At 32.6% G+C, this 25,956-nt stretch overlaps 4 protein-coding genes across 4 annotated transcripts; 3 read left to right on the top strand and 1 right to left on the bottom strand.

Moving 5' to 3' along the window:
* Positions 1-1,314: 1,314 nt before the first annotated feature.
* LOC11430901 (disease resistance protein RPM1) lies at positions 1,315-4,883 on the top strand. Its single transcript, XM_024779592.2, has 2 exons — positions 1,315-4,222; positions 4,550-4,883. The coding sequence occupies exon 1, from the start codon at positions 1,419-1,421 to the stop codon at positions 4,206-4,208; it is 2,790 nt and encodes a 929-aa protein (XP_024635360.1). The 5' UTR covers positions 1,315-1,418; the 3' UTR covers positions 4,209-4,222; positions 4,550-4,883.
* A 2,526-nt stretch (positions 4,884-7,409) lies between these two features.
* LOC11430900 (disease resistance protein RPM1) lies at positions 7,410-10,900 on the top strand. The gene is made up of 2 exons (XM_024779591.2): positions 7,410-10,401; positions 10,612-10,900. Exon 1 carries the CDS (start codon positions 7,542-7,544, stop codon positions 10,344-10,346), a length of 2,805 nt encoding a protein of 934 aa, XP_024635359.1. The 5' UTR covers positions 7,410-7,541; the 3' UTR covers positions 10,347-10,401; positions 10,612-10,900.
* A 2,870-nt stretch (positions 10,901-13,770) lies between these two features.
* On the top strand, positions 13,771-15,136 carry LOC11430899 (putative late blight resistance protein homolog R1A-10). Its single transcript, XM_024778846.1, has 2 exons — positions 13,771-14,846; positions 14,962-15,136. The coding sequence occupies exons 1-2, from the start codon at positions 13,771-13,773 to the stop codon at positions 15,134-15,136; spliced, it is 1,251 nt and encodes a 416-aa protein (XP_024634614.1).
* A 6,453-nt stretch (positions 15,137-21,589) lies between these two features.
* Positions 21,590-24,885, bottom strand: LOC112420174 (uncharacterized). The gene is made up of 3 exons (XM_024778845.1): positions 24,678-24,885; positions 23,338-24,555; positions 21,590-23,250 (listed from the first exon to the last, which is right to left on the bottom strand). The coding sequence occupies exons 1-3, from the start codon at positions 24,883-24,885 to the stop codon at positions 21,590-21,592; spliced, it is 3,087 nt and encodes a 1,028-aa protein (XP_024634613.1).
* Positions 24,886-25,956: the final 1,071 nt, after the last annotated feature.

Raw genomic sequence — 25,956 nt, 5'->3', positions numbered from 1 at the left:
AACAAGAATAAATAAAAGGCAATAGAATTCAACCCAATTGAATCCAATCGAAGTATGATGCGAATAAAAGTGAATGAATTACTCAAAATAAACAAGTAAATTGCAAAGACATTTAAAGAAATGAACTTAAATTGGATTGACTAAATGTAAGTTGGTACACAAATTCATACATTGCAACTTGTAACTACGGATAGTTTGAACGTAAGTTTTTAATATGATTGAATTGTGACCCTTTTTTCCTAAGAAAAATAATACTATTTATACAAAATAGAGAATAACTGCCTAGATTTGAATTTAAAACTATAACCGCAGAAAATTACCTAATCTTAGCCATATGATTCGAATTTCAAACGGATATCGAACATATAGCCGTTGACACTTGACCTTATCCAGAAGATAACTGCTTTTTTCGAAAATCCCTTCACTCATTGAACGGAGACGCGCGCCTTCGATCACCTTTGAAGAACACAACTTCGATGGAGCTACAAGATTAAGTCCCTTCTACTAGGTCAACCTACATTGACCGTATTAAATGATAGCCCTTTAAAATATTGGCTAACAGGTGGTTATGTGTGGGAACATGATAACTAATCATGTGTTCTAAAGTAGAGGATTACTTGAAAGAACTATTTAGAAGTTGATACTTAGTAATTTGTAGGCTAAATTGGATGTTTGGTCCCTTAATTAAAATTCGATTTATTTCGGTTCCTTAACTTCTCTCTGTTACATATTTTGGTCCTTTTGTTTAGTTTTAATTCGAAAACATTAGATTTTCTTCATCTTCTTCTCCTATTTTTCATCTTCATATCATCTCCATCAACATATAACAACAAGAATCCCATAAAAATTCCAGAAAAAAATGAAGAAAACCTAACGTTTTTGAATTAAAACTAACGGAAAGAAAGTTAAGGGAGCAAAATAAATCGAATTTTAATTAATGGACCAAATCGATACTACCTAAACAAGTTGGAGGGTGGTAGATATCAATCATCCCCAACTTGGTAGATGATATGGTTGAGGAAGCAAAGACTTGGTGAAAAAACCTACTAATTGATTCAAGTTTCGACACGGGCACAACTTAAAAAGACAAGTTTGCAAAGTCAACGATATCAATTAGCTGAATCCTAAATTATATACAATCTTTCAAAAAAATACCTGAATTATCTCATAAAAAATTTGTTGGTAGTTGTTGTACAGCTAACATTGACTTGCATTGTTTAACTGCCACTGTTAGTTATTTAACACTAACAGCAATTGACAGCTTCCTCTTGTATGACAAAATTTAAAAATAAAAAATGAATTTCAGATCACACTGTTGGACTTTATGCTATATAAGTTTTGAAGGACTAATAGCTTTTTCCATATCACTAATCTCACTCACAATACTAGTAGCAAATTAAAATCATAGATTCAACAAAATGTGTGACACTGCACTTTCCTGCGCTCGTGATAACTTGCTTCCACTAGCCCGTGATCATTTGCTTCCAATCTTGAAGGAAGCATTCAACATGATTAAGGGTGTCCCAAAAGAAATTGCAGAATTGAAAGATGAACTAGAAAGAATTGAAAAATTCATCAACAATGCAGATAGAATGGCTGATGCTGAAGAAGACGTGGAAACAAGTCAGAAAATCAAAGCAATGATCAAACAGTTGATAGAAGCATCTTTTCATATAGAAGATGTCATTGATGATTATATCTTCCTTGAAGAACATCAATCTTCTGATCTTGGATGTGCTGCTGGTCTTGACTTGATCAAAACTAAGATTCTTCGTCTCCAAATAGCAGTTAAGATTCAGAACATCAATTCTCGAATTAGAGAAATAAAACAAGATTCAAGTGAAAAAGATCATGGCTTCCAAATCCGATCTTCTTCCGATAAGCCATCAAGTAGTTCTCCAACAAGTGAAAACGCCTCATTATTGCACAACCTTCAAGACGCTTCCATTTATATGGATGAAGCTGATATTGTTGGCTTTGAAGAGCCAAGAGACAAATTGATTGATTTGTTGGTAGAGGGAAGAGAAGACCGCACAGTTGTCTCCATTGTTGGAATGGGAGGATTGGGAAAAACCACTCTAGCCAGACAAATTTTTGACAACCAAAAGGTAGTTAAGCACTTTGACTGTCTTTTATGGATCATGGTGTCTCAATCATTCAATATTGAAAAAGTGTTGAGGGACATTATGCTCGAGTTTTACAAACAACAAAGGAAAGTTCCTCCTCAGAGTCTCCATCAAATGGATCGACAGTCATTAGTTGATGAAGTGAGAAACTACTTGCAAGAAAAAAGGTATGTTGTAGTGTTTGATGATGTATGGGAGTCACATTTTTTGCATGATATTGAATTTGCTATGATTGATAACAAAAAGGGTTCTAGGATATTAATCACTACAAGAAACATGGATGTTGCAAATACTTGTAAGAAATCTTCTTTTGTTTACGAACTAAAAGGTTTGACTGTAGAACAATCTTTGGAGTTGTTCAATAAGAAGGCATTTCATGACTTAAACGGACGTTGTCCAAAAAATCTTATTGGTATATCTTCCAAAATTGTTGAAAAATGCAATGGATTACCACTAGCAATTGTAGTCATTGGTGGTATTTTAGCTCCCAAAGATAGAAATACAATTGAATGGTATGAGTTTAATGAAAATATAAATGCAGATCAGTTTAAGGAATATTCCATAGTAAGAAAAATTTTAGGACTCAGTTACCATGATTTGCCTTGCAACCTCAAGTCATGTTTCTTGTATTTTGGATTATATCCCGAAGACTATGAAGCTTGTTCAAAGACATTGACTCGTCAATGGATAGCTGAAGGGTTTGTGAAAGAATATGGGGAAAGGACATTGGAAAAGGTTGCAGAAGGATATTTAAAAGTGTTAATCTGTAGAAGTTTGGTGCAAGTAGTTTCAACCAGTATTGATGGAAGAGTAAAAAGTTGCCGTGTTCATGATCTAGTGCATGAAATGATCCTTGAAAAACATAAGCATTTAAGCTTTTGCGAGAATATTACTGAGGGAAAACAATTGTCTTTAACTGGAATGATTCGACGCCTATCAATAGCACCCAATTCTGATAATCTAATAATGGAAGGAATAGATAGCTCACATGTTCGATCACTGCTTGTTCTCGAACCTAAAGCATCACTTGAATCTTTCAAAAGAAGAATTCGTACAACATATAGGTGGTTGAAGGTGCTGGTTTTGAAGAAGTATGAACTTGAAATTCCTATTGATTTGGGAAGTTTGAAGCACTTGAAATATTTTGGGATAAATGTAGGTAAATGTTTTGAACTTCCAAAATCCATTGGCATGCTCGTGAACCTAGAGACTTTGGATTTAAGAGATACATATTTTGTAAATGATAATATGCCGAAGGAGATTTGCAAGCTTAGAAAGCTACGCCATTTTTTAGGCTATCGTATGTCTTTGATTGAGTTGAAGGATGGTATTGGAGGCATGACATCCCTACAAACTCTAAGTGGAGTACACTTAAATGATAGTGAACGTGAAAATGATAATAGAGTTGTAGAGCTAATCCAAGAGCTAGGAAAGCTAAAACAGCTAAGGAAATTGGGCTTGACCGGTGTTAGGAGTAAATATATGAGTGCTATATCTTTCTCAATCAACGAGATGCAACAATTGGAGAAACTAATTATTAGTGGAGTCCAATCTACTAACACATTCATTGATCTGGATTTGAATTCACCCCCACCTAAGCTTCAACATGTTAAATTCGACGGGAATTTATATAAGTTTCCTGAGTGGATTCAAAAACTCAGAAACCTTGTTAAGCTTAGAGTGACACTTACGAAGCAACAAAATGATGCAATGAAATTACTCATAAGTATGCCAAACTTGTTGTCCCTCCATATCTCGGATGGTTCTGATTATTATGAAGACAAATTCGAAAGGTTACATTTTCAAGTTGGATGGTTTACGAATTTGAAGGAACTAATTATTTTTCATTTCAATAAATTGAGATATATCCTTATTGACGAAGGTGCATTCGGTTGTCTGAAAATGCTAAAATTAGGGTCCATCCCCCAACTGATGACGTTACCAAGTGGCATTCAACACTTACAAAAGCTTGAAGTTCTCATTCTTTATGATATGAGTGATGAACTTAAAGAGAGTATTGCTTCTGATGAAGGAAAAGAGCATTGGATCTTCAACCAAGTGCCCTCTGTCGTAATTTTCTAATTGAGAGATAAAAGGTACGCTTTCGTTTCCCTACAATTTGAAGAAGACAAAAAATTGTGGTAATATTTATTGTTTAGTCATCAAAATACGCATTATGTAATTTTTAGTAAAATACTTTCTCGACATCTTATAAATAACTTTTAATTTATTTATTTATTTTAATTTTACATATCAATCATATTTGGGCTTTGATCTAGATCTTCAAGTTTTCTTTCTTTCTTTCTTTCTTTCCTTTTTCCAATCCTTATATTAAGCGTTTTTTTTTAATGGCATCCTTATATTAAATTGTACAGTCATTGTAACGATTGTGTTTTATATTGATAATTTGGATTGAACTGCAGGTGATGGTCATCTGTGGATTTGAGATTCAAAATTCATCAAGTGTTCCTGTTTTGGCACTTCCATTCCTCAATAAAAAAGAATGTGTTGTTTTTCATTGTTATGTATACCTACTTTGTCATTTTATGATGTATAATATATGTTGTTAGATCTTCACATTGAATGATGTAAGAAATTAATATGTTGTGTGAACTTTGCTTCTTCCTCTTGAGATTTGTTTGTTGTTTTTACTTATCTTGGGTGCTGCTACCCCTTTTCTTTGTATTATTTCTGTATTATTGTGGACCCACCATTGATGGTCAATTCATTAATATCATCAACAAAATTTAAACATGAGTACCTGAATCAAAAGAAAAGAAAAAAAAAAACCCTCCCGAATGGAGTAAAAATTCGTTTTGTGTCATCATTTACTTGAATTGTGTAGAGACTAGAGAAAAATACTTTTTTAAGTCGTCAATATGAATTAATAAAATCTAACCTTAAAAAAATAATTAAAGAACGACCATGGAAATTAACAAAGCTAATCTTCTCTTTAACTAGTGATTGTTGAATCAGTTGGGATTATTAAACTTAAACCATGGTGGAAACAATCTTTAACCTGAGTTAACAAAGTCTTTCTTTTGTCCAAGACTTTAAAATGGTTAAAGATTACCTCACATTGCATAGCCAATTGGCGATTCAAAACTAATTTAAATTATTTAACTAGTGAGATGAATGATCAAGAGCTGGTGTCTTATCTATTCCGAATAAGATTGATATGCATTGTTTAACTACCGGATGTGCTGCTGGTGTCACAAAATGTGTCAAAACAAAGGTGCTGCTGTTTAGCGCTTGTTAGTCTACGCTTCCGACTACGTCAAAAGGATGAGATAAATCAACAACAAAAAATTGTACAGATGAATAAACGACTTAAACAACAAATTAGAAGAAAAATATCCTACATCAAAAGCAATTTTTATGTTTTGGGGAAAAACAAAAATACACTTGCTAAGTTTCGTGGCGTGACCTGGATTAGTGACGGTGTAGCAAATTGGAGGAATGATAATCACAATGAAAAATGAAAAGAAAAAAAAAATAGGAAGAGTTGCTTACCGAGAAGATATACTATAATGAGAAAGGAAAATAGTTGAAAGGAGGAGAAGTAGAAGCGTTGCAAGGACGGAGGGGATGAGTGTTTTTAGGGAAATTGGAAATGAAGTTTAGAATCTTTCATTGATAAACTGAATTTAATGCAGAAAACATCGATTGGAAAACAAGTTATAGGTGTGATTAGCATGATTGAGTCTATAGCATGCACTGAAATTGGAAGATTAATAGGAATTGAATGCTAAATTCACTGGAAGTATACCAAAAGAAATTAATCTGTCGAGTTCATATCACATTCAGTATCCCACATGTGAGTGTGAAAACAAAGGTGACCGGGAACGAGGGTGAAGATGGATCCACACGACCAGAAACACACTTTCAGATCAGCGAGAATTGCAAATGGCTATCAACACGGAGAGATGGATATAATACGGAGAGAGAAGAATAGGGTGAATGAGGTTTAGGGTTTAGGGTTTTATGAAAATGTGAACGGATGGGGTAATTTTAGGATTGGATGAGGGGAAATAGTGGGGTTGGGGGGACTCTTGAATTTTGGAGTAAAATCTTGTTTTATTAGTAATTTTTTTATTGGGTTAATAGTATTTTAACCCATTTTAATATCGCTCATTTCTGATACTCCTTCCTGTAATATTTTTTTAAGATTTCGTTCTTATAATTTGAAGATTTTTAGTTTTGGACATACATGAACTTTGACTGTACAAAATCGATTATATGGCATGAGGTAAACCGAAATTTTCTTCTAAAATTATAGGGGCAAACTGAAATTTACTCAAATTATAGGGGGCGAAAGTACAATAAATTTTGTAATTTGATGCCATAAAGATTTTACTAGGGACAAAATCAAAAAATCTTCAAATTACAAAGATGAATCTAAAAAAAACATTTCATAGAGAAAACCAGAAATGATCTATATTATAGAGGTTAAAGCACTATTAACCTTTTTTTATTGACGGAATTAATTCGGTCTTTACTTTCATTCCTCTCTATATTCCGTCTCTACATGCATTTATTTTTTTTAAAAAATATTATTTTTGGCTAGTCAAAGAAAGACTTAGAGATATGGAAAACACTTGCGATGGACATTTTTGTGTTTAATTTTCGTCTCTAATTATAGAATATCAAATTATGTCGCCTCTTCGAAAAAGAATATCAAATTCTGTCTCAAATTGTAATATTCTGTCTCAGCTGATGACAAATTATATCCTATCTCTGAATTTCATTATCGTTAACAAAATTATTTTTAACAAATTATTTTTTCGGACGAAAAATAATATCCTAGTGAAATTATTTTTACGGACAAAATTATTTCTGACAAATTATATCCTAGTGAAATTAGAATATTTATAAGGACAAATATATATTCTTAACCCTTATTTTTTCAAAATGGTACAGCTAATCAGCCACGGATCTAGGTTTAGTTGATTTAGAGTATTAACTCTAATTAACAAAGTTAGTCTTCTCTTTAACTAGTGACAGTTGAATCAATTGGGAGTATTAAACTTAAACCATGGTTGAAACAATCTTTAACCAGAGTTAAGTTAACAAAGTCTTTCTTTTGACTAAGGCTTTAAAATGGTTAAACTACACCTCACATTGCATAGCCAATTGCCCATTCAAAACTAAATTATTTATCCCCACTGAAGAGTTGACAATCTTTAGAATTATTTAACTACTGAGATTGTGATCTGTGGAAAAAAATAAATAAAACTAAGATTGAGATGCATTGTTTAACTACCGGTTAATTAATAAACACTAAGAGCTCAATAATTCACATGAACTCGAAGTCAATGATCTTTATGTTATATAATCTTGAAGGACTATGAGCTTTTTCCTCACAATTCAATCTCACTCACAATATTAGCAAATTAAAATCAAATATACAACAAAATGTGTGACTGTAACGCTGCACTTGCCTGCGCTCGTGATCATTTGCTTCCACTATTAAAGGTAGCATTCAACATGATTAGGGGTGTCCCAAAAGAAATTGCAGATTTGAAAGATGAACTAGAGAGCATGGAAGACTTCATCAGCAATGAAGATAGATTCGCTGATGAAGAAGAAGACAAAAAAAGAAGTGATGCAATCAAAGCAAGGATGAAGAAGCTAATAGAAGCATCTTTTGACATAGAAGATGTCATTGATGATTATATCTTCCATGAGGAACAACAAGCTCCTGATCCTGGATGTGCCGCTGGTGCCACAAACTGTGTCAAAACTATGGCTCACCGTCTCCAAATAGCCTACACGATTCAGAACATCAAATCCCGAATGAGTGAAATAAAAGATACAAGTGAAAAAGATCAAGCCTTCCGTCTCCAATCTTCTTCGGATAAAGCATCAAGTAGTTCTGCACCAAACATAAACAATTCATTATTTCAGAACCTTCGACAGGCTCCATTTCATATGAATGAAGCTGATGTCGTGGGCTTTGAAGAGCCCAAACGCATATTGTTTAATTGGCTGGTGAGGGGAAGAGTAGAGCGTGCAGTTGTCTCTATTGTAGGAATGGGAGGGCAAGGAAAAACTACTCTGGCCAAGAAAGTTTTTGAGAACATCAAAGTCTTAAAACAATTTGACTGTCATGTATGGATCACAGTGTCTCAATCATACAGTAAAGAAAAATTGTTGAGGGACATTTTGCTCGAGATTTACAAACAACAAGGGAAAGATCCTCCTCAGAGTATATATGAAATGAACGGAGAGCCGTTGATTGATGAAGTGATAAAACAGTTGCAGCAAAAAAGGTACTTTGTCGTGTTTGACGATGTATGGAACTTAAATATTTGGAATGATATTGAATTTGCTATGATTGATAACTTAAATGGTTCTAAGGTATTAATCACAACAAGGAAAATGAATGTTGCAAATTCTTTTAAGAGATCTTCTTTTGTTGAAGTACATGAACTTCAAGGTTTAACTGAAGAAAAATCTTTAGAATTGTTCAATAAGAAGGCATTCCATAACTTGAGTGGATGTTGTCCACAAAATCTTATTGATATATCTTCCAAAATTGTTAAAAAATGCAAAGGATTACCTCTAGCAATTGTAGTCACTGGTGGTCTTTTATCTTGCAAAGATAGAAATCCTACTGAATGGTACAAGTTTAGTGAAAATATAAATGCAGATCAGTCAAATGAATATTCCATAATAAGAAAAATTCTAGGATTTAGTTACCATGATTTGCCTTACTACCTCAAGTCGTGTTTCTTGTATTTTGGATTATATCCTGAAGACTATATAGTTCGTTCAAAAACATTGACTCGCCAATGGATTGCTGAAGGGTTCGTGAAAGAAGAGAGGGGAAGGACATTGGAAGATATTGCAAAAGGATATTTAATAGAGTTGGTCAATAGAAGTTTGGTGCATGTAGTTTCAATAAGTATTGATGGAAGAGTAAAAAGTTGTCGTGTTCATGATTTAGTGCATGCAATGATCCTTGAGAAATATGAGGATTTAAGTTTTTGCAAGAATATTACTGAGGACAATCAATTTTCTTTAACTAGAGTGACTCGACGCCTATCAATGGCAACCAGTTCTTATAATCTAATGGAAGGTATTGAAAGCTCACATGTTCGATCACTGCTAGTTCTCGAACCTAATACATTACCTAAATCCTTTGTAAGGGCGATCCCTGCAAAATATAGGCGGTTGAAGGTACTTGCTTTAAGCTCAAAACAACTTGAAATTCCTCATGATTTGGGAAGTTTGAACCACTTGAAATTTTTTGGGTTCAGGGTGATTGGAGAAAAATATTCTGAACTTCCAAAATCCATTGGCATGCTCGTGAACCTAGAGACTTTGGATTTAAGATCTACAGAGTTTGAAAATCGTAATATGCCAAAGGAGGTTTGCAAGCTTAGAAAGCTACGTCATTTTTTAGGCGATTCTCTGTCTTTGATTCATTTGAAGGATGGTATTGGAGGCATGACATCGCTACAAACTCTAAGTAAAGTTAAATTAGATGATGGTGAAGATGAAAATGATAATAGGGTAGTAGAGCTAATCATAGAGCTAGGAAAGCTAACACAGCTTAGGGAATTGGGCTTGGTTGTTGTTAGTGGTAAATATATGAGTGCTATATCTTCCTCAATCAATAAGATGCATGAACTAGAGAGACTGCATATTTTTGGAATCAAATTAGACATTTTCATTGATCTGGATTTGAATTCACCCCCACCTAGGCTTGAACGTGTTAAACTCTTTGGATATTCAAATAAGTTTCCTGAGTGGATTTCAAAACTCCAAAATCTTGTTAAGCTGGATTTGCCACGTTTGAAGGAAGTGAATGATGCAATGAAATTACTTCAAAGTATGCCAAACTTGTTGTCCCTCCATATCTCTGGTGTTCCTGATTATGAAGACAAATTGGAAAGGTTACATTTTGAAGATGGATGGTTTATGAATTTGAAGGAACTATATCTTCGTGATTTCTGTAGCTTGAGTAACATCCTTATTGACGAAGGTGCATTGGGTTCTCTGAAAAAGCTCACTTTATGGTACATTCCCCTGTTGATGACGTTACCAACTGGCATTCAACACTTAAAGCTTGATGTTCTCAGTCTTGTTGATATGAAAAGGAAACTTGTAAGGAGCATTGATCCTGATGAAGGAGAAAAGCATTTGATCTTCAAGCAAGTGCCCTCTATAGAAATATTTTTTACAACAATTGATAGAGCGCGGGGCGTATACTAGAGAGCATTGTTCCTGATGAAGGAGAAGTGCATTGGATCTTCGAGTGGAAAAAATGGTATGCTTAAATTTCTAACCAATTTGAAAGAAAAAAAAATTGAAGTAATATTTACTGCTTAGTCATTAAAGTACAAGCATTATGTAATTTTTAAAAGGGCTAATTTTTCCAATCCTTATATTAAACTATTTTTTGAATGGCATCTTATATTAAACTGTCTAGTCATTGTAATGATTGTGTTTCATATTGATATTTTGGTGTGAACTACAGGTGATAGTTATCATCAGTGGATTTCAGATTCAAGTGGACTATTATATCAGCATTGCTTCTTTCTGTTTCTGTTTTGGCACTTCCCTTCCTCAATAAAAAAGAATGTGTTGTTTTTCATTGTTATTAAGATGTATAATATATGTTGTGAGATCTTTTCCTTTGAATGATTGTAAGAAATTAATATGTTGTGTGAACTTTGCTTATCTTGGTTGTTGTTTTTACTTATCTTAGGATTTGTGACTCCTTTTCTTTGTATTTTGTTATGTATTACTTATCTTGTTTTTACTTATCTCCATCGTTCGTAAAACTCGTCTGAAGCTCTTTTGTGAACCTCCTTGAAGCTGCTCACAATTTGCATTCTTACTCTTCAATTACTTCCAGCTCTATAAATCAAGTTTAAAAGTAGTTATATAACCCTTTCCAAATTCGACTGCAGAAAATCCAAAACAACTGATTTAGCCTATATATATCAATTGAAACTTTAGCTTTCATTTGGTCAGTGACAAGTTCAACTCCAAAATATACAAAGCTGGATGTAAATGAGGAACAACAGAGCAATCCAAATAGAAAATTTCCAAGGATGGCTTATACAAACATGCAAATAAAATAAGGACAAACTTATAATAAATAGTCTAAAATTTGTTGAACACATACTTAAAATAATTAGCATCTTCCCTGCATTGTGTCTTGAAAGTTTATGAAACATTATTCAAACTCAATAAGTGCTATGAGCAAAATGAATACCTCAATTGTTATATTATTAGATGGGGAAACATGACATTTTAATATTTAAATGAATAACTCAATTGTTATACCTCAATTTGTTTAATGACATCAAATTTTTCTTTATTTTTGGCGCATCAGAATTCATGATGTCGTATACTTTTCATTGTTGCGATGTTATTTTGGATATATGTTCCATTCTCAGCCATGAAGAAATTTCTCCTGCAAAATGTAAGATAATAATAGACATTGAATATATATAATAACCTTTTTATTTGTAAATTTTACGGTGGTTTACTTAATTGTTGATGAGAATAGACATGATTTTCTTAAACAGTCAAACTACTAAAAATATGTCGAAAAGAAAGCAAACAAAGAATTAGACAGCTTTGGTATTGCATTAAATTCACCTCTTAAACTCTACTTCAAATTAATCCTGCCAATTTTTGAATTTGATCAACCGTGGTTTGTTTCCTAAAATTAAGAAATTTAATCACAATAAATTTACTACATAGAACAAATAAACATATACAAAAAAAGTTTAGAAGATGTATGACTTATCTTGATGAATATGCAAGATATGATCTCAAGTCAGTGTGAGTGAACATGTCAAGTGGAGTAAGGAGATGAAAATATGTATATGTTACATTTGTAAGAATATTAAGGGATGCATACATTGATAACAATGTATGTGATTGGATTTTGTGTGAATCCTTTTTATTTATTTTTATTGTGTAGGTTACATTTGCAAGAATATTAAAGGACACATCCAATAATCATCTTGTCTTCTAAGTAATTAGAGATTGTTTGAATAATTTTGAGGCATTCTTACATTATGAGAAGAAAAAAAATTATGTTTTTATTTGAAGAGTACTAAAAGAAACACGCATTGTTATATGCAGGGGCCGGGGTTCAAACCCCGGACACTCCACTTATTCACTTTGAAAAAGGTAAATTCTATCTACTAGGCTACTTGACAAAAAAAAACATGCAATTAACATTTTGTTAAAGAATGTTAATATGCCAAAGGAAAATTTTGGAGCCTTTTACATATAAATCCAAATATCATTTTCTAACAAAAATTAATACATTAAAGTTACACTTAATTAATTTAGCTAATTATTTAAAATAAAATATTGTTTAAATACTTATAGATACTATTTACAAATATAATAAGTGTGTACATTATTATAAAGATTTAATTTTACACAAGATTTTTTTTTTAAAAGGTTTATAACAATACCTTTAAAAATATAAGAAAGAATACGAAGGTATAAACTTAGTGAACGTTTTGCTTTTCTATCATAATATTTTTAGAAAGAGCAATGATATCGACACTCTTAATGTGTACACCCTTTTGTAGCACTTTGAAAAATTTGAGTAAATCAAATATATGGTCTGTGTGACTACATTTTTTTAGTTGCATGACCACTATTTTTTCATAATTTATTTGGTCAACTATGTGGAAAAATAGTGGACACACGCATTTTAGTTGATTGACCACATTTTTCAGCTTTTAAATAGTGGACACGCAACTGAAAAAATATGGTACCATATTTTTGATTAACTGAAATTTTCGAGAGTAATACAAGGATATGTACACATTAAGGATGCCTACCAATCTTTATTCTTATTCTTTTAGATCTTTTAGAAATTGTATCATTGTATATTAAATTGCTTACGCATAAATGTGATGTTAAATTGAACTAGTGGAGCATAATCATATTATGATGATAGAATAAGAGAGGTTGAGATGTTTTTAAGAGAGATTGAAAAGTGTTTTTAGAAGTGACACATCATTACTATCCTACCACTAATTAAATCAAAGAGGATCAACAATGCAGATAGAATGGCTGATGCTGAAGAAGACATGGAAACAAGTCAGGAAATCAAAGCAAAGATCAAACAGCTGATAGAAGCATCTTTTCACATAGAAGATGTCATTGATGATTATATCTTCCTTGAAGAACAACAATCTTCTGATCCTGGATGCGCTGCTGGTCTTGACTTGATCAAAACTAAGATTCTTCGTCTCCAAATAGCTTACAAGATTCAGAACATCAAATCCCGAATTAGTGAAATAAAAGATACAAGTGAAAAAGATCATGGCTTCCATATCCAATCTTCTTCGGATAAAGCATCAACTAGTTCTGCAACAAACAGAAACGCCTCATTATTGAAGAATCTTCGGGACGCTCCATTTTATATGGATGAAGCTGATGTTGTGGGATTTGAAGAGCCAAGAGACATATTGATTGATTGGCTGGTAAATGGAAAAGAAGAGCTCACAGTGGTCTCCATTGTGGAATGGGAGGACTGGGAAAAACCACTCTAACCAAGAAAGTTTTTGACAACAACAGGGTCCTTAAACACTTTGATTGTCGTTTATGGATCACAGTGTCTCAACCATATGATATAGAAAAATTGTTGCAGAAAATGTTGCACAAGTTTGAAGTCGATCCTCCTCCTCAAATGGATCGAAACTTATTACTTGATAAACTGAGAAACTACTTGCAAGGAAAAAGGTACGTTGTAGTGTTTGATGATGTATGGGAGTCAAATTTTTGGTATGATATTGAATTTGCTATGATTGATAACAAAAATGGTTGTAAGATATTAATCACAACAAGAAACAAGGATGGTGTAGATGCTTGTAAGAAATCTTCTTTTGTTGAAGTGCATGAACTTAAAGGTTTAACCGAAGAAAAATCTTTAGAATTGTTCAATAAGAAAGTGTTCCATGACTTGAGCGGATATTGTCCAGAAAATCTTATAGATATATCTTCCAAAATTGTTGAAAAATGCAATGGATTACCACTCGCAATTGTAGTCATTGGTGGTATTTTAGCTTGCAAAGATAGGAATCCAATTGAATGGTCTAAGTTTAGTGAAAATATAAATGCAGATCAGGCAAATGAAAATCCTGTGATAAGAAAAACTTTAGGACTTAGTTACCATGATTTGCCTTGCAACCTCAAGTCATGTTTCTTGTATTTTGGATTATATCCTAAAGACTATATAGTTTATTCAAAGACATTAACTTGTCAATGGATTGCTGAAGGGTTTGTGAAAGAAAAAACGGGAAGGACATTGAAAGAGGTTGCAGAAGGATATTTAATAGAGTTGATCCATAGAAGTTTGGTGCAAGTAGATTCAATAAGTATTGATGGAAGAGTAAGAAGTTGTCGTGTTCATGATCTAGTGCATGAAATGATCCTTAAAAAATATGAGGATTTAAGCTTTTGTAAGTATATCACCGAGAACAATCAATTGTATTTAACTGGAATGATTCAACGCCTATCAATAGCACCCAATTCAGGTATTCTAATGGAAGGTATTGAAAACCCACATGTTCGATCAGTGCTTGTTCTCACAAATAAAACATCACTTGAATCCTTTGTGAGGAGAATCCCAACAACATATAGGCGGTTGAAGGTGCTTGCTTTGGCACATGAGGTGTTTCTTGAAATTCCTAATGATTTGGGAAGTTTAAACCACTTGAAATATTTTGGGTTCTAGGTGAATGGAAGTAGATATTCTAAACTTCCAAAATCCATTGGCATGCTAGTGAACCTAGAGACTTTGGATTTAAGATATATAAGGTTTGAAAATCATAATATGCCGCAGGAGCTTGCGAGGCTTCAATATGCGTTTGATTGAATTGAAGGATGGTATTGGAGGCATGACATCCCTACAAACTCTAAGGGAGGTTTATTTAGACGATGATGAAGATGAAGATGACAATAGAGCTAGGAAAGCTAAATCAGCTAAGGGAATTGGGCTTGGCCGGTGTTTGGAGTAAATATATGAGTGCTTTATGTTCCTCAATCAATCAGATGCACGAATTGGAGAAACTAAATATTAGTGGAGTCGAATCTGACACATTCATTCCCCAACTGAGAACGTTACCAGCTGATATTCAACACTTACACAAGCTTGAAGTTCTCTGTCTTCAACAGAGCATTGTTCCCGATGAAGGAGAAGAGCATTGGATCTTCAAGCAAGTGCCCTCTGTAGAAATTGTTAGATAAAAGGTACGCTTTCGCTTCTTTACAATTTTACTAATATTTATTGTTTAGTCATGAAAATACAAGCATTATGTAATTTTTAGTAAAATAATTTATCGACTGTTAGCAACAAAAATAAAAATAATTTATCGACTTTTGCATTTCCTTACTTTCCTTATGAATACATTTTTACTAATTAAATTAAATTGACTTAATTGCACTTTCCCTCCTATAGTTTGTCAATTGTGCGATTTTGCACCCCATAGTTTTAAACGAGCGATTTTGCCCCCTATAGTTTTTCCCCTTTCTGATTTTATGGTCCCCATGACATTTAGTGCTGATATGTCTGTTTTTTATCAATTAATGTGTGTCACGTGTGTAATTCCATTTTTTAAAAAATAAAAAAAAATAGTATTTTTCAGATTTTGAGAGAATGAGGCACGTGATATTTCTTCTTAAAATCTGAAAAATCACGTGCTCCTTCTCTCAAAATCTGAAAAATACGATTTTTTTTATTTTTTAAAAAATGGAATTACACATGTGGCACACATTAATTGATAAAAAAATCAGCACTAAATGTCATGGGGACCATAAAATCAGAAAGGGGGAAAACTATAGGGGACAAAATCGCTCGTTTAAAACTATTGGGTGCAAAGTCGCACAATTGGCAAAATATAGGGGAGAAAAGTGCAATTAAGCAAATTAAATTTTATATATCACTCATTTTTTGGCAATGTTCTAAACCCTCAAAAAGGATAATTTTTTCAAGGTGTAGCCTACGTTACCCTTTCTTGTTTAGTGAATAATTACACTCTTACGATATCAACCAATCAAAATGTAATATACATAGGCAACATTAAATGTCAAATAAATGAATCAATTTTTTCTAAAAATAAAAGAGTTAATCTTAATCAGAAGGTAAATTTTAATACTTTTAATTTTTATTTAATTATATTAAGGTGTTCAATCTTAATTAATTTACACTACAAGACTTGTAACAAATAAAATTTTACATCAAATTTCTTTCATCTGGATGTCCTTAAATTCATCACTTGCATTCATAAAATTTCTTACATTTCAGAACCCCGAATCTGAGAACAAAAACATCTTCTTCATTCAAATTTCTTCTTCTTTATTCTTCCTTATTGATCAAATCTTGTTTCTTTTTCATTCTTCTTCCCATTTTGATTGTTCAATTTTGTCATTCAAAACTTTCGCAGTTTTAAATTATATTGAGAATTGTCGTTGTTTCTAGAACCGCGTCAAGTATCGTGATTTGATTTTTTTTTTATTTAAGCAGCTAACCTACTAAAATCTGCTAACACGCATAGACCTGTCTCACTATCAGCCAAAGCCTTTAAGTCCAAACAAAAGAACAAAAGCCTCATGACATAACCAATTCAGCAGCAACCGAAAAAAATGCTAGCAAACTCCCACAACATCACAGCGGCAACACCTGCTAGCAGTCCTCAAAGTACAACAAATGACGACTTATTCAAATGTTATAATTAACTACCTCACAACCAAGAAAAATCAAATCAAAAACAAAAATCAAGTCACCATACCTGACATGGTTCTCGAAATAACGATAATTCTCACGATATTTGGAATCAAACGAACGACGACAATTCTCAGGAAAATTGAAAATTGCGGCAGTTTGGAACGACAAATTGAACAATCAAAATGGAAGAAGAATCTTTATGCATGTAACTGATATATTTAAGGACATTCATATGGAATAAATTTGATGTGAAATTTTAATTGTTCTAAGTCAGTCCTGCAGTGTAAATTAATTAAGATTGAACACCTAAATATAATTAAGGCAAAATTACATTAGGGATCCTTTATCTTATTTATTTGTAATACTTTGGTCCGTTATCTATATTTTTTTCCGTTTATGTCCTTTATCTCTCTTAAAAGCACATATTCATCTTTTTTCTCATTTTTTATTAAAAAATACATAATTTTATTTTTAAAAATATAATTTTATTAAAAATGAAAAAAAATCCAGAAATATGATGAAGATGTTCATCATCTTCATCTTCTTCCTTTGAATCTTCATCATCTTCATTGAATCAAAAAAATTTCTACACAAATATATCTTCAAATATCGTGAATTAATGTTATATTCACTTCAAATCTTCTTTTAAACACAAAAGTTAAAACCTTAATTTCACAAATGTTACAAATAAAAAGATAAAAGATCACTAATGTAATCTTGTCTATAATTAAATAAAAATTAAAAGTATTAAAAATTACTTTATGATTAAAGCTGATTTTTTTTTTTTTAGATAAAATTGAGTCATTTATTTGACAATTAACGTTCTCAATAAATACTACACTTTGATTGGTAGATATCATAAAGGGGTAAATACCCCACTTTGATTGCTAGATAACAAGAGAGGGTAATCTAAAAAAACGTTTTTTATATTGATAATTTGGTGTGAACCGCATGTGATGGCTATTAGTGAATGAAGAAGATTCAAAATTCTTCAAGTGGGCTTTATGTCTTACTCTGTTCCTGTTTTATTTTGTTCTGTATTCAAAAATGTGTGTTGTTCAAACAACATTTAAACCATCGCCGGATTACTGCTGTCATCGTCGCGTTCATCCTATCTTTGCGCCTATGTTGCTGAATTTTACGACATAGATTTGAAAACTTTAATAACACAAATCATGACATTTTAATTTTTGGAGGTGAATTAGAGTAGCTATTTTGTTTTTTGTTCAATAAAAAAGATGATGAAAGTATGAACATGGTGATGATGTTCATAATCTTCCTGGGTTTATTTATTTTCAATAATGAAATATTTTTTTATAAAAAGGTTTATCATAAAAAGGTTTATTTAAATATATTCTGAAATAGAAGGAAGAAAAATTCAAAAAGAAGAAATGAAATAAATATAGTGTGAAAGGCAACACAATAACACTAAAGAGTTTAATTCGATGATTCAAAAAATCTAAGGGTTAAAATACAATTAAATTTGACTGAAGGTACACAATACATACCATGCATCCGCCACTATAACATGACATAACTAACACACGTGGCGTGTTCTTATTAGCTGTAAGGTTACTTCATCGAAGAAGTCATTTTGGCAACTTCATCGTAGAATTTCCCTTAATAAATACCTTTTATATGTGTGTAAGTGACATGAGCTATTGTTGATGGAGAATGGGTCACGTTTGGATGAACGAAATCTTGGTAAAAAATCTCATTATTTTTGGAAGAGAAGTTAAGGGCATTGCAGCTCTAATTCAAAGGAATTAAAAAGAAGGGAATTAATAAAAACAATGAAAAATAGATTTCACGAAAACTTTCCAACAGTGTAGTCGCTCCACACCTTTGCTTAATAAGAAGTGCTATATAGAGCGAACTTCTCTATCCTGAAATGCTCGCCAAGAATATTTTCGGTTAAAAAAAAAAAAGACAACCAGTTTTTTTTTAGAGCAATGTTATATATTAAGAAAGATTTTATCAAGAAAATTTTAAAAATGACATGGCAGAATAATCACCCTTAGATTTTATCAAGAAATAGTCTTGAAATTAATGTTAGCCAATAAAATTTCAGTCTGGCCGGAAATCATGGGGTGGTGGGTGTTATGTATTTTTTTTTATGAAAGATTAATAAATGAGACTGAAATCTAAATGTGATTATTGTGCCATGTCATTCTTGAATCTTTCTTATAAAATCATTCTTGATATCTAGCATTTTCCTTTTTTTTATTTTAATTTTAGACAGGGTGGAAAAAACGGTGGGTATTGCATATGTCATGACGCCTTCGTGACAATATTTCTCGCGATATCTATCATTACTCTTGATTAATTCTTGATAAAAATTCTCTAGATAAATAGAGATACTCTGGAAAAAAAAAAAAAAAAGATTTAATTGAATTGAGGTAAATGAAATCAATAAATATCAATAACAAATAGCCTTACATTGATAATTGATTTTATGTGTTTTTGTGTGCATTGTCGCGTGTGTGTAGTGTCATGTATCTTGTACTATTTGTGTAGTTGGGTAGGTTGGGAGTTGGTTTTGCTAGGTTGTTTGTTAGGGTTAGGAAGAGGGTTAGGATATGTTTTATTTCAGTATGACATGTAATTGTGTGTGGGGTGCAAACATGTCAGACCTATTTAAAGCTTACTTTGGTCTAGTCCGTTTAATAAAAAAGTTAGGTTCAAACTTTTTATGAAGTCTATTTAATTAAATAGGTTAACTAAGGATTACAAAAAAACCTATTAGGCCTATCATACCGGTCTATTTATATATAATATCTCTTCCATTTATGTTATTGTTTCATTTGTCTTTATAAACTCCGACCTTGGTATGATTTGGTTATGTAGTATTAATGGTGTGATTAGTCATTCATAAGATTTCGCTATTTAGTAGCACATGTTTGTTGTGTGCTTAAGCCTTGGAAAAATTGTACCTATTTAGTATTAGGCTTATGAAAGATGTTAAGAACGCTCTCTTTCTAACATTTTCTCTAGTTAAAATATAATTACACTTTTGGTCCTCGTGTTTCGGCCTACTCACGAATCTGGTCATGCCCTTGTAAAACAGAACAAAACGGTACTTCAATTATCATTTTTGTTGCATTTTTCGTCCTACCCCCCATTTTATTCTCCAAAAACGCAGAGAAATTAGATTTTTAGATCTACCCCCTATGCTCAACCATGAAATAAACAAGGAATAAAACATGTGGGTACAAAGAACCACTATATTCAACACACTAACAAAAAAAAACCCTAATTTCTAAGATATGTATCAAATTAGGTTTTTTTTTGTTAGTGTGCTGAATAGAATAGATTCCTTGTGCTCACATGTTTTATTCCTTATTGATACATGGTTGAGCATAGGGGTAGGTCTAAAACCGCCTAAAACTGTCATTTCTCTGCATTTCTGGAGTTTGAAAATAGGAGGTAGGACGAAAAATGCAACAAAAATGATAATTGAAGGACCGTTTTGTTCTGTTTTAAAAGGACAGAACCAGTTTCGTAAGTAGGCTTAAACACGAGAACCAAAAGTGTAATTAAGCCTAAAATATACAATGTGATCTTGATTTTTCTATATGGGTACATCTAACGATGACAAGTCTGGTCTATTTAAAAAACACATTTTTAATGTTAAATTTCTAATATATATTAACTAAATCAAACTTGCTCGATAGATATTATAAAATGACCATGATGATTAAATAAGTATTCTATCTATCTTTTTCTTTTACTAATCAATAAATAATGTGTAAAACATCTATATCAATAATAACATCATAACAATGCGTTAAGAGAAAGATAATCCTGATCTTGATTTCTTATATGGGCTTAATTAACAATGACAAGTTTGGTCTATTAAAAAAGAAATATTTAATGTTAAGTCATCGATAAAAATTAGCTAAATAGAACTTGCTCAATCTTTCTTACTAAAGTTTATCTGGTCAAGCTATTGTTCACCCTAATTTTAACCTAATATTTTCCCTCCATCACCTAAACATTTAATTTTTGTTAGTACTTTTCCTACTCATTAAGCTAAGTTGAATTTTTGAATTTCCCTCCCACAACCTTTGGAGTCTGCCGATGCTTAATGTATTTCAATGCACCTTTTCAATGACTGTGCAATTCCAATGCTTCATTAATAGTTAACCGATCCATAAACATCACCGCATGATATATCTGTGCAATTCCAATGCTTCATTAATTAATGTGTGGCTGTGTAGTACTAGTTTTAACACCCGTGCAACGCACGGGGAGAAAAATGATTATAAATTACACTCATATATAGTTGACATAAAATCCTCTATGCATATGGGGTAGGAGTGGTAGGAGTTACAATAATTGGTTTAGTTATACAGTCAACGTTTAATAGTGGAGTAATCATAATTCTAAATTTTCATATAGAAGGTTAACTTTGTATCCTTCGAACCATAGCTCAAGACCACGTACAGGCTTACAGACTATCAAAATAACCTCAAGGCCATGTACATCAAAATGACAACATTCAATAATATATGTAGTTTAAAGTAAAAACAGGCTTCAAAGTTGATACTCCTAAGAAAGCAAAAAATCAGCAGAATTGCAGACAATATCAGGCCTCTAATGAGAAAAAGTAAGTTGGTTAAATTTGGTGTGTTTTTTCATCAAAAAATAAATAAATTTGGTGTGTTTGTCTTGTTAAATATGCAAGCATTAATACACATAATCATGTTATCTTGTGTTCTGAATTTGCTGTTTGTATTTGATGTCCCTACAAATTTTCGAACACTTCCGGATATACAACATTCAAAGTTGTAGTGCAAGTGTTCCCATCTTCATCTAAGATTAACATCTTCAAACCTTTTTTTGTTGTAACTCTAGAGATTGCTACATATAGTTGGCCATGTGTAAAAACTGGTCGAGGTAAATACATCCCAACCTTGGAAAGAGATTGTCCTTGACTTTTGTTTATTGTCATTGCAAAGCATAAGCAAATAGGAAATTGTCGGCGAGAGAACTTGAAAGGTAGACCGGAATCAGTAGGTACCAAATCCATCCTTGGAATATATACACTTTCACCAATATTTTTTCCAGTGATAACGGTGGCAGTTATAATATTCTTTCCTAACTCCTTAACTTGAAGCCTTGTACCATTGCACAAACCGCTTGCTAGATCAATATTCCGCAAAAGCATTACAGGCACGCCAACTTTTAGAGTTAAACGATGATTAGGTATCCCAGAGCACTTGACATCATTTAAAAATTCTGATGTAAACCAATCGCTTTGAACCTGGTAATCCTCATCAGACTTGCATGGTGTATCAGAACTTAAATAAGTTTTAGAGTCACCAGGAATCATAGATAGTACAAAATCATTTACTTGTTCAACAATCTCTAATGTTGGAGCAAGGATTGCTTGATCTTCAAAATAATTAGCATTTGCAATATTTTTAACTATATCTGGATAAACAAAATCAACCAAAGAAAGTAATGGATTCTCACCATGTAAAATGCACAGCTCTTCAGGTATTTGAATGTGTGCTTCTCCATTCTCATCTGGATTTAGTAAACCATCCCCAATTTTCAATATCCAATCCGCAAAGTGTTTGAGTTCATTGCGTGATTGGTTTGTAGTATCACCGGTCAACCTCATGTTCTTTGTCAACTTCAATACTTTGCAGTCCTTCCATATTTTTGATGAACTAACTGTTGCCTTAACAATTGCAGCTCTAGGACCATTTCTAACAACCGGCAGAATCTGTCTGAAATCTCCACCCAATACAACAACTTTTCCACCAAAAGGTTTTTTACAGTTATCCTTATTAACCTTTTTCATCAAATCCCTCATTGTTCGATCAAAAGCTTCAAAACAAAATCTATTCATCATTGGAGCTTCATCCCAAATGAATAGGCTGGTTGCTCTTAACAATTTGGCTCTAATAGAAAGTTGTGTCACATTGCAAGTAGATTTCTCATTTATATCCAATGGGATGCAAAATGTTGAATGAGCAGTTTTCCCATTAAGGAGCAGTAATGAAGCAATTCCACTTGAAGCTACGTTAAGCACAATTTTTCCTTGTGATCTGATAGCAGCAGAAAGTGTTTTCCACAAAAAAGTTTTCCCTGTCCCACCATATCCATACAAAAAATAAAATTGACCATCTCCAGATAAAACAGATGTCATTATCTTTGTATAGACCAAATGCTGCTCTTCAGTCAGTTTTTCAACCAAACTTGCATGTAAAATACCTAACTCATTTCTGTCATAGTTGAGTTCATCTGCTATGAGCTTATTTTGAAATTCAATGACATCATCAAACTCAGGGGTAGGCATGGTTTTGTAATCTTCTAGTGATCTTCCATTTGCCATCAATAAATTGTCAACCTCAATGAGACAAAGGTTTTGTAACTCATCATCACAGATTTGTAAATCTACATTAATTTAAATATAGACATCAGAATACATTTAATTGAAATAAACAGTGCTTAAATTTCATAAATGTTAACTGAAAACATCACCTGGAATGTTTAGTGTCTTTCTTCTATTGTAAAGAATGCCATCAGACAACAACTTCCAAGTAGAATTCCAAACCTCAAGTGGGTTGTTCATTGTATTCATGTTAAGCAATCTCACAAACAACTTCCTCATTTGATTACCCGTAGCCGTGTTGAAAGCTTCTTGAATTCCATCTATAAACTCTTTATCATCTTTCAAAAGGCCTAATTCATTGCAAACTTCCTGAAATGTTTTACAAATCTTGCCATTGACAGTTTTAATACTTTGGTAACTTGTGCATCCCCTTTGCATTGTCAACAATACTCTCAAGTAATATAACTCTCCAGCACCAACAGGGACATATGTCAGCCTTCCAATACTAAAACCTTGCTTTCTTGGTTGCCACAATTGTTTATTAGGCAAGTAAACAAATTTTGAAGGGAATTCAGCATATGTCAGACCACGACCCTCTTCATATATTTCATTCGCCTTAAACCATGCAAGAAACATTGTGTCTATCATTTCACGATAATTCACAATATTCTCAATTGAACTATTGTCTTTAAAAGTAACAGGTTGTTGATTTTCCAAATGAATGCTCAATCTGATAACTGCTGGAAACTTTTGATGAATGTCAAATTTGAAAATCCGCCAAGCAGACTCAGATGGAGACAAATATCTGCAATCATAAAACCGTTTGATTTCATCAATAGGTTCTTTTTCATGTGAAACACCTTTTCCATTTGTGATTTCAATATTGGAACGATCAGGCCCCTTGTTGACATATTTGAATAAATATTTGATGGCATTGGACTTATTGCAATATTCAACATTAATATGTCCTTGATACCTCATAAGTAGAAAGGGATTGTAAGGCACAACACTTCCATTATCCAATTTAATACCATTTTTTTGCACAGTTACTCCAGTATCACGTCTCTTGTAAGTTGGATAACCATCATCATCAATGGTTGTTGATAATTTATACTTTTTAGGAAAATACTTGGAGCATCTATGAACCTTCATGCAAGGAGAATTAAGATTGGCTTTTCCACATGGTCCGTGCATCATGAATGTCGCGACAGCACTGTGTAGCTTTGGATATAACTTTGGATGGGGGATTTCAGCTGATATTACCTTGTCAATATCCCGACTGGTAATTAACTTGTGTTTACCATCTAACCACAATAATATATGTGCATGTGGAAGGCCTCTCTTCTGAAACTCGACAGTATACATACCTATGGTAACAAAAAATAGCATATGACATTAATATAGATGAGGTTCAAAGTATATAATAATATTTATTGAGAGCACTCCCTTTTTTGTTATTTTTAATATGCATATTAAACGTAAGACTTGCCTGCAATAACCTTTCCAAATATTTCATTCTTTTTGAAGTCTGCCATGATTTCATCCAACTTCATTTTGAAGACTCTACACACAATATCAGGTCGGTCAGATGCTTGAAGCCCTTTGGAAGTAACAAAGTCACGTATTTCCGGCCAATTTGAATTGCATGTGACTGTAATGAACAGATCCGGATAACCAAACCTCTTACAAATACCCATTACATCTTGACAATTGTTAAACATATATCTTGGACCTCCTGTAAAAGAATCTGGAAGTATGACACTCTTTCCAATAAGTGAAGCATCCACATCTCCGCTTTCAATAGCTTCTTTAGACCACTCAACAGATCACTTCTAATAGTTTGTTGATTTTCTCTTATGAATGAAAGACGCTGGGCCTCTATCATAGTGTAACAATCTACCAAAAATTGTTGAAACAGCCTCTTGGAGTAAACAATGTTGCCAAACTCAATCTTTCTCTCTTGAATGTGAAATGCCATGAATTCCGCCTAATTGTAGTTCTATCATGCTTCTCTTTTTCTTGGCCATCTTCTATTTCTCTATGAGGGATGTCTGGTTCCCAACCATTTTCCCCCAAAGGAAAGATCAATGGGTATTGAAGTGGCAAGAACAAAACATGAGTTTCATGAATCCTAGTAAATCCAAGGCTTGTATCATGAACTATGACATCTCTACCAATATCTGAATCTTCAAAATCACCAACAATCAAACCTGCAACCTCGTCAGCGGTAGGAATATTGTGCATTCTTGAATCATTTGCACGCTTTCTAAATCTCAAGGCTAACGAAGGAGCATTGCCAGCTTTAACCATATCTCTGACCTTTCTAAATGATTTTGAAAGTGGATTATACTCATCAATCATTTTAGTTAGGTCTTTAACTAACGAAATGTCAATTTTATCTGAACTATTTCCAGACCTGATTAAGAAATTTAAGATAGAGATCAAAATGCTGACAATAATATAGTACTATAAAGTTCAAACATCACAAAGCTGAATAGATATAACTTCATTACCTAAAATGTCCAGCTCTATTTTCAACTTCATTTTGTGTATCATAGATGTATAATTGTGCAAACTTTGGAGTCGTTCCTGGTTCAGGCAACAAAGACCCGATTCTTGTGAATAAGGAGTTGACTTGTTCTCCTTATTATATTTATTAGATAAATCAGAAATTGATTTGTTTCCAATAATTGTAATTATTTAGTATAATTATATATTATTTAGTGTAATCAAGCCATTATTTGTGACAATTCTATGGTAATTTTGTC

The sequence above is a fragment of the Medicago truncatula genome, chromosome 3 (assembly GCF_003473485.1).
Source record: "Medicago truncatula cultivar Jemalong A17 chromosome 3, MtrunA17r5.0-ANR, whole genome shotgun sequence".
Classification (NCBI taxonomy): Eukaryota; Viridiplantae; Streptophyta; class Magnoliopsida; order Fabales; family Fabaceae; genus Medicago; species Medicago truncatula.
The sequence above is the reverse complement of the archived record's forward strand: the minus strand, read 5'-3'. Positions and strand labels throughout refer to the sequence as shown.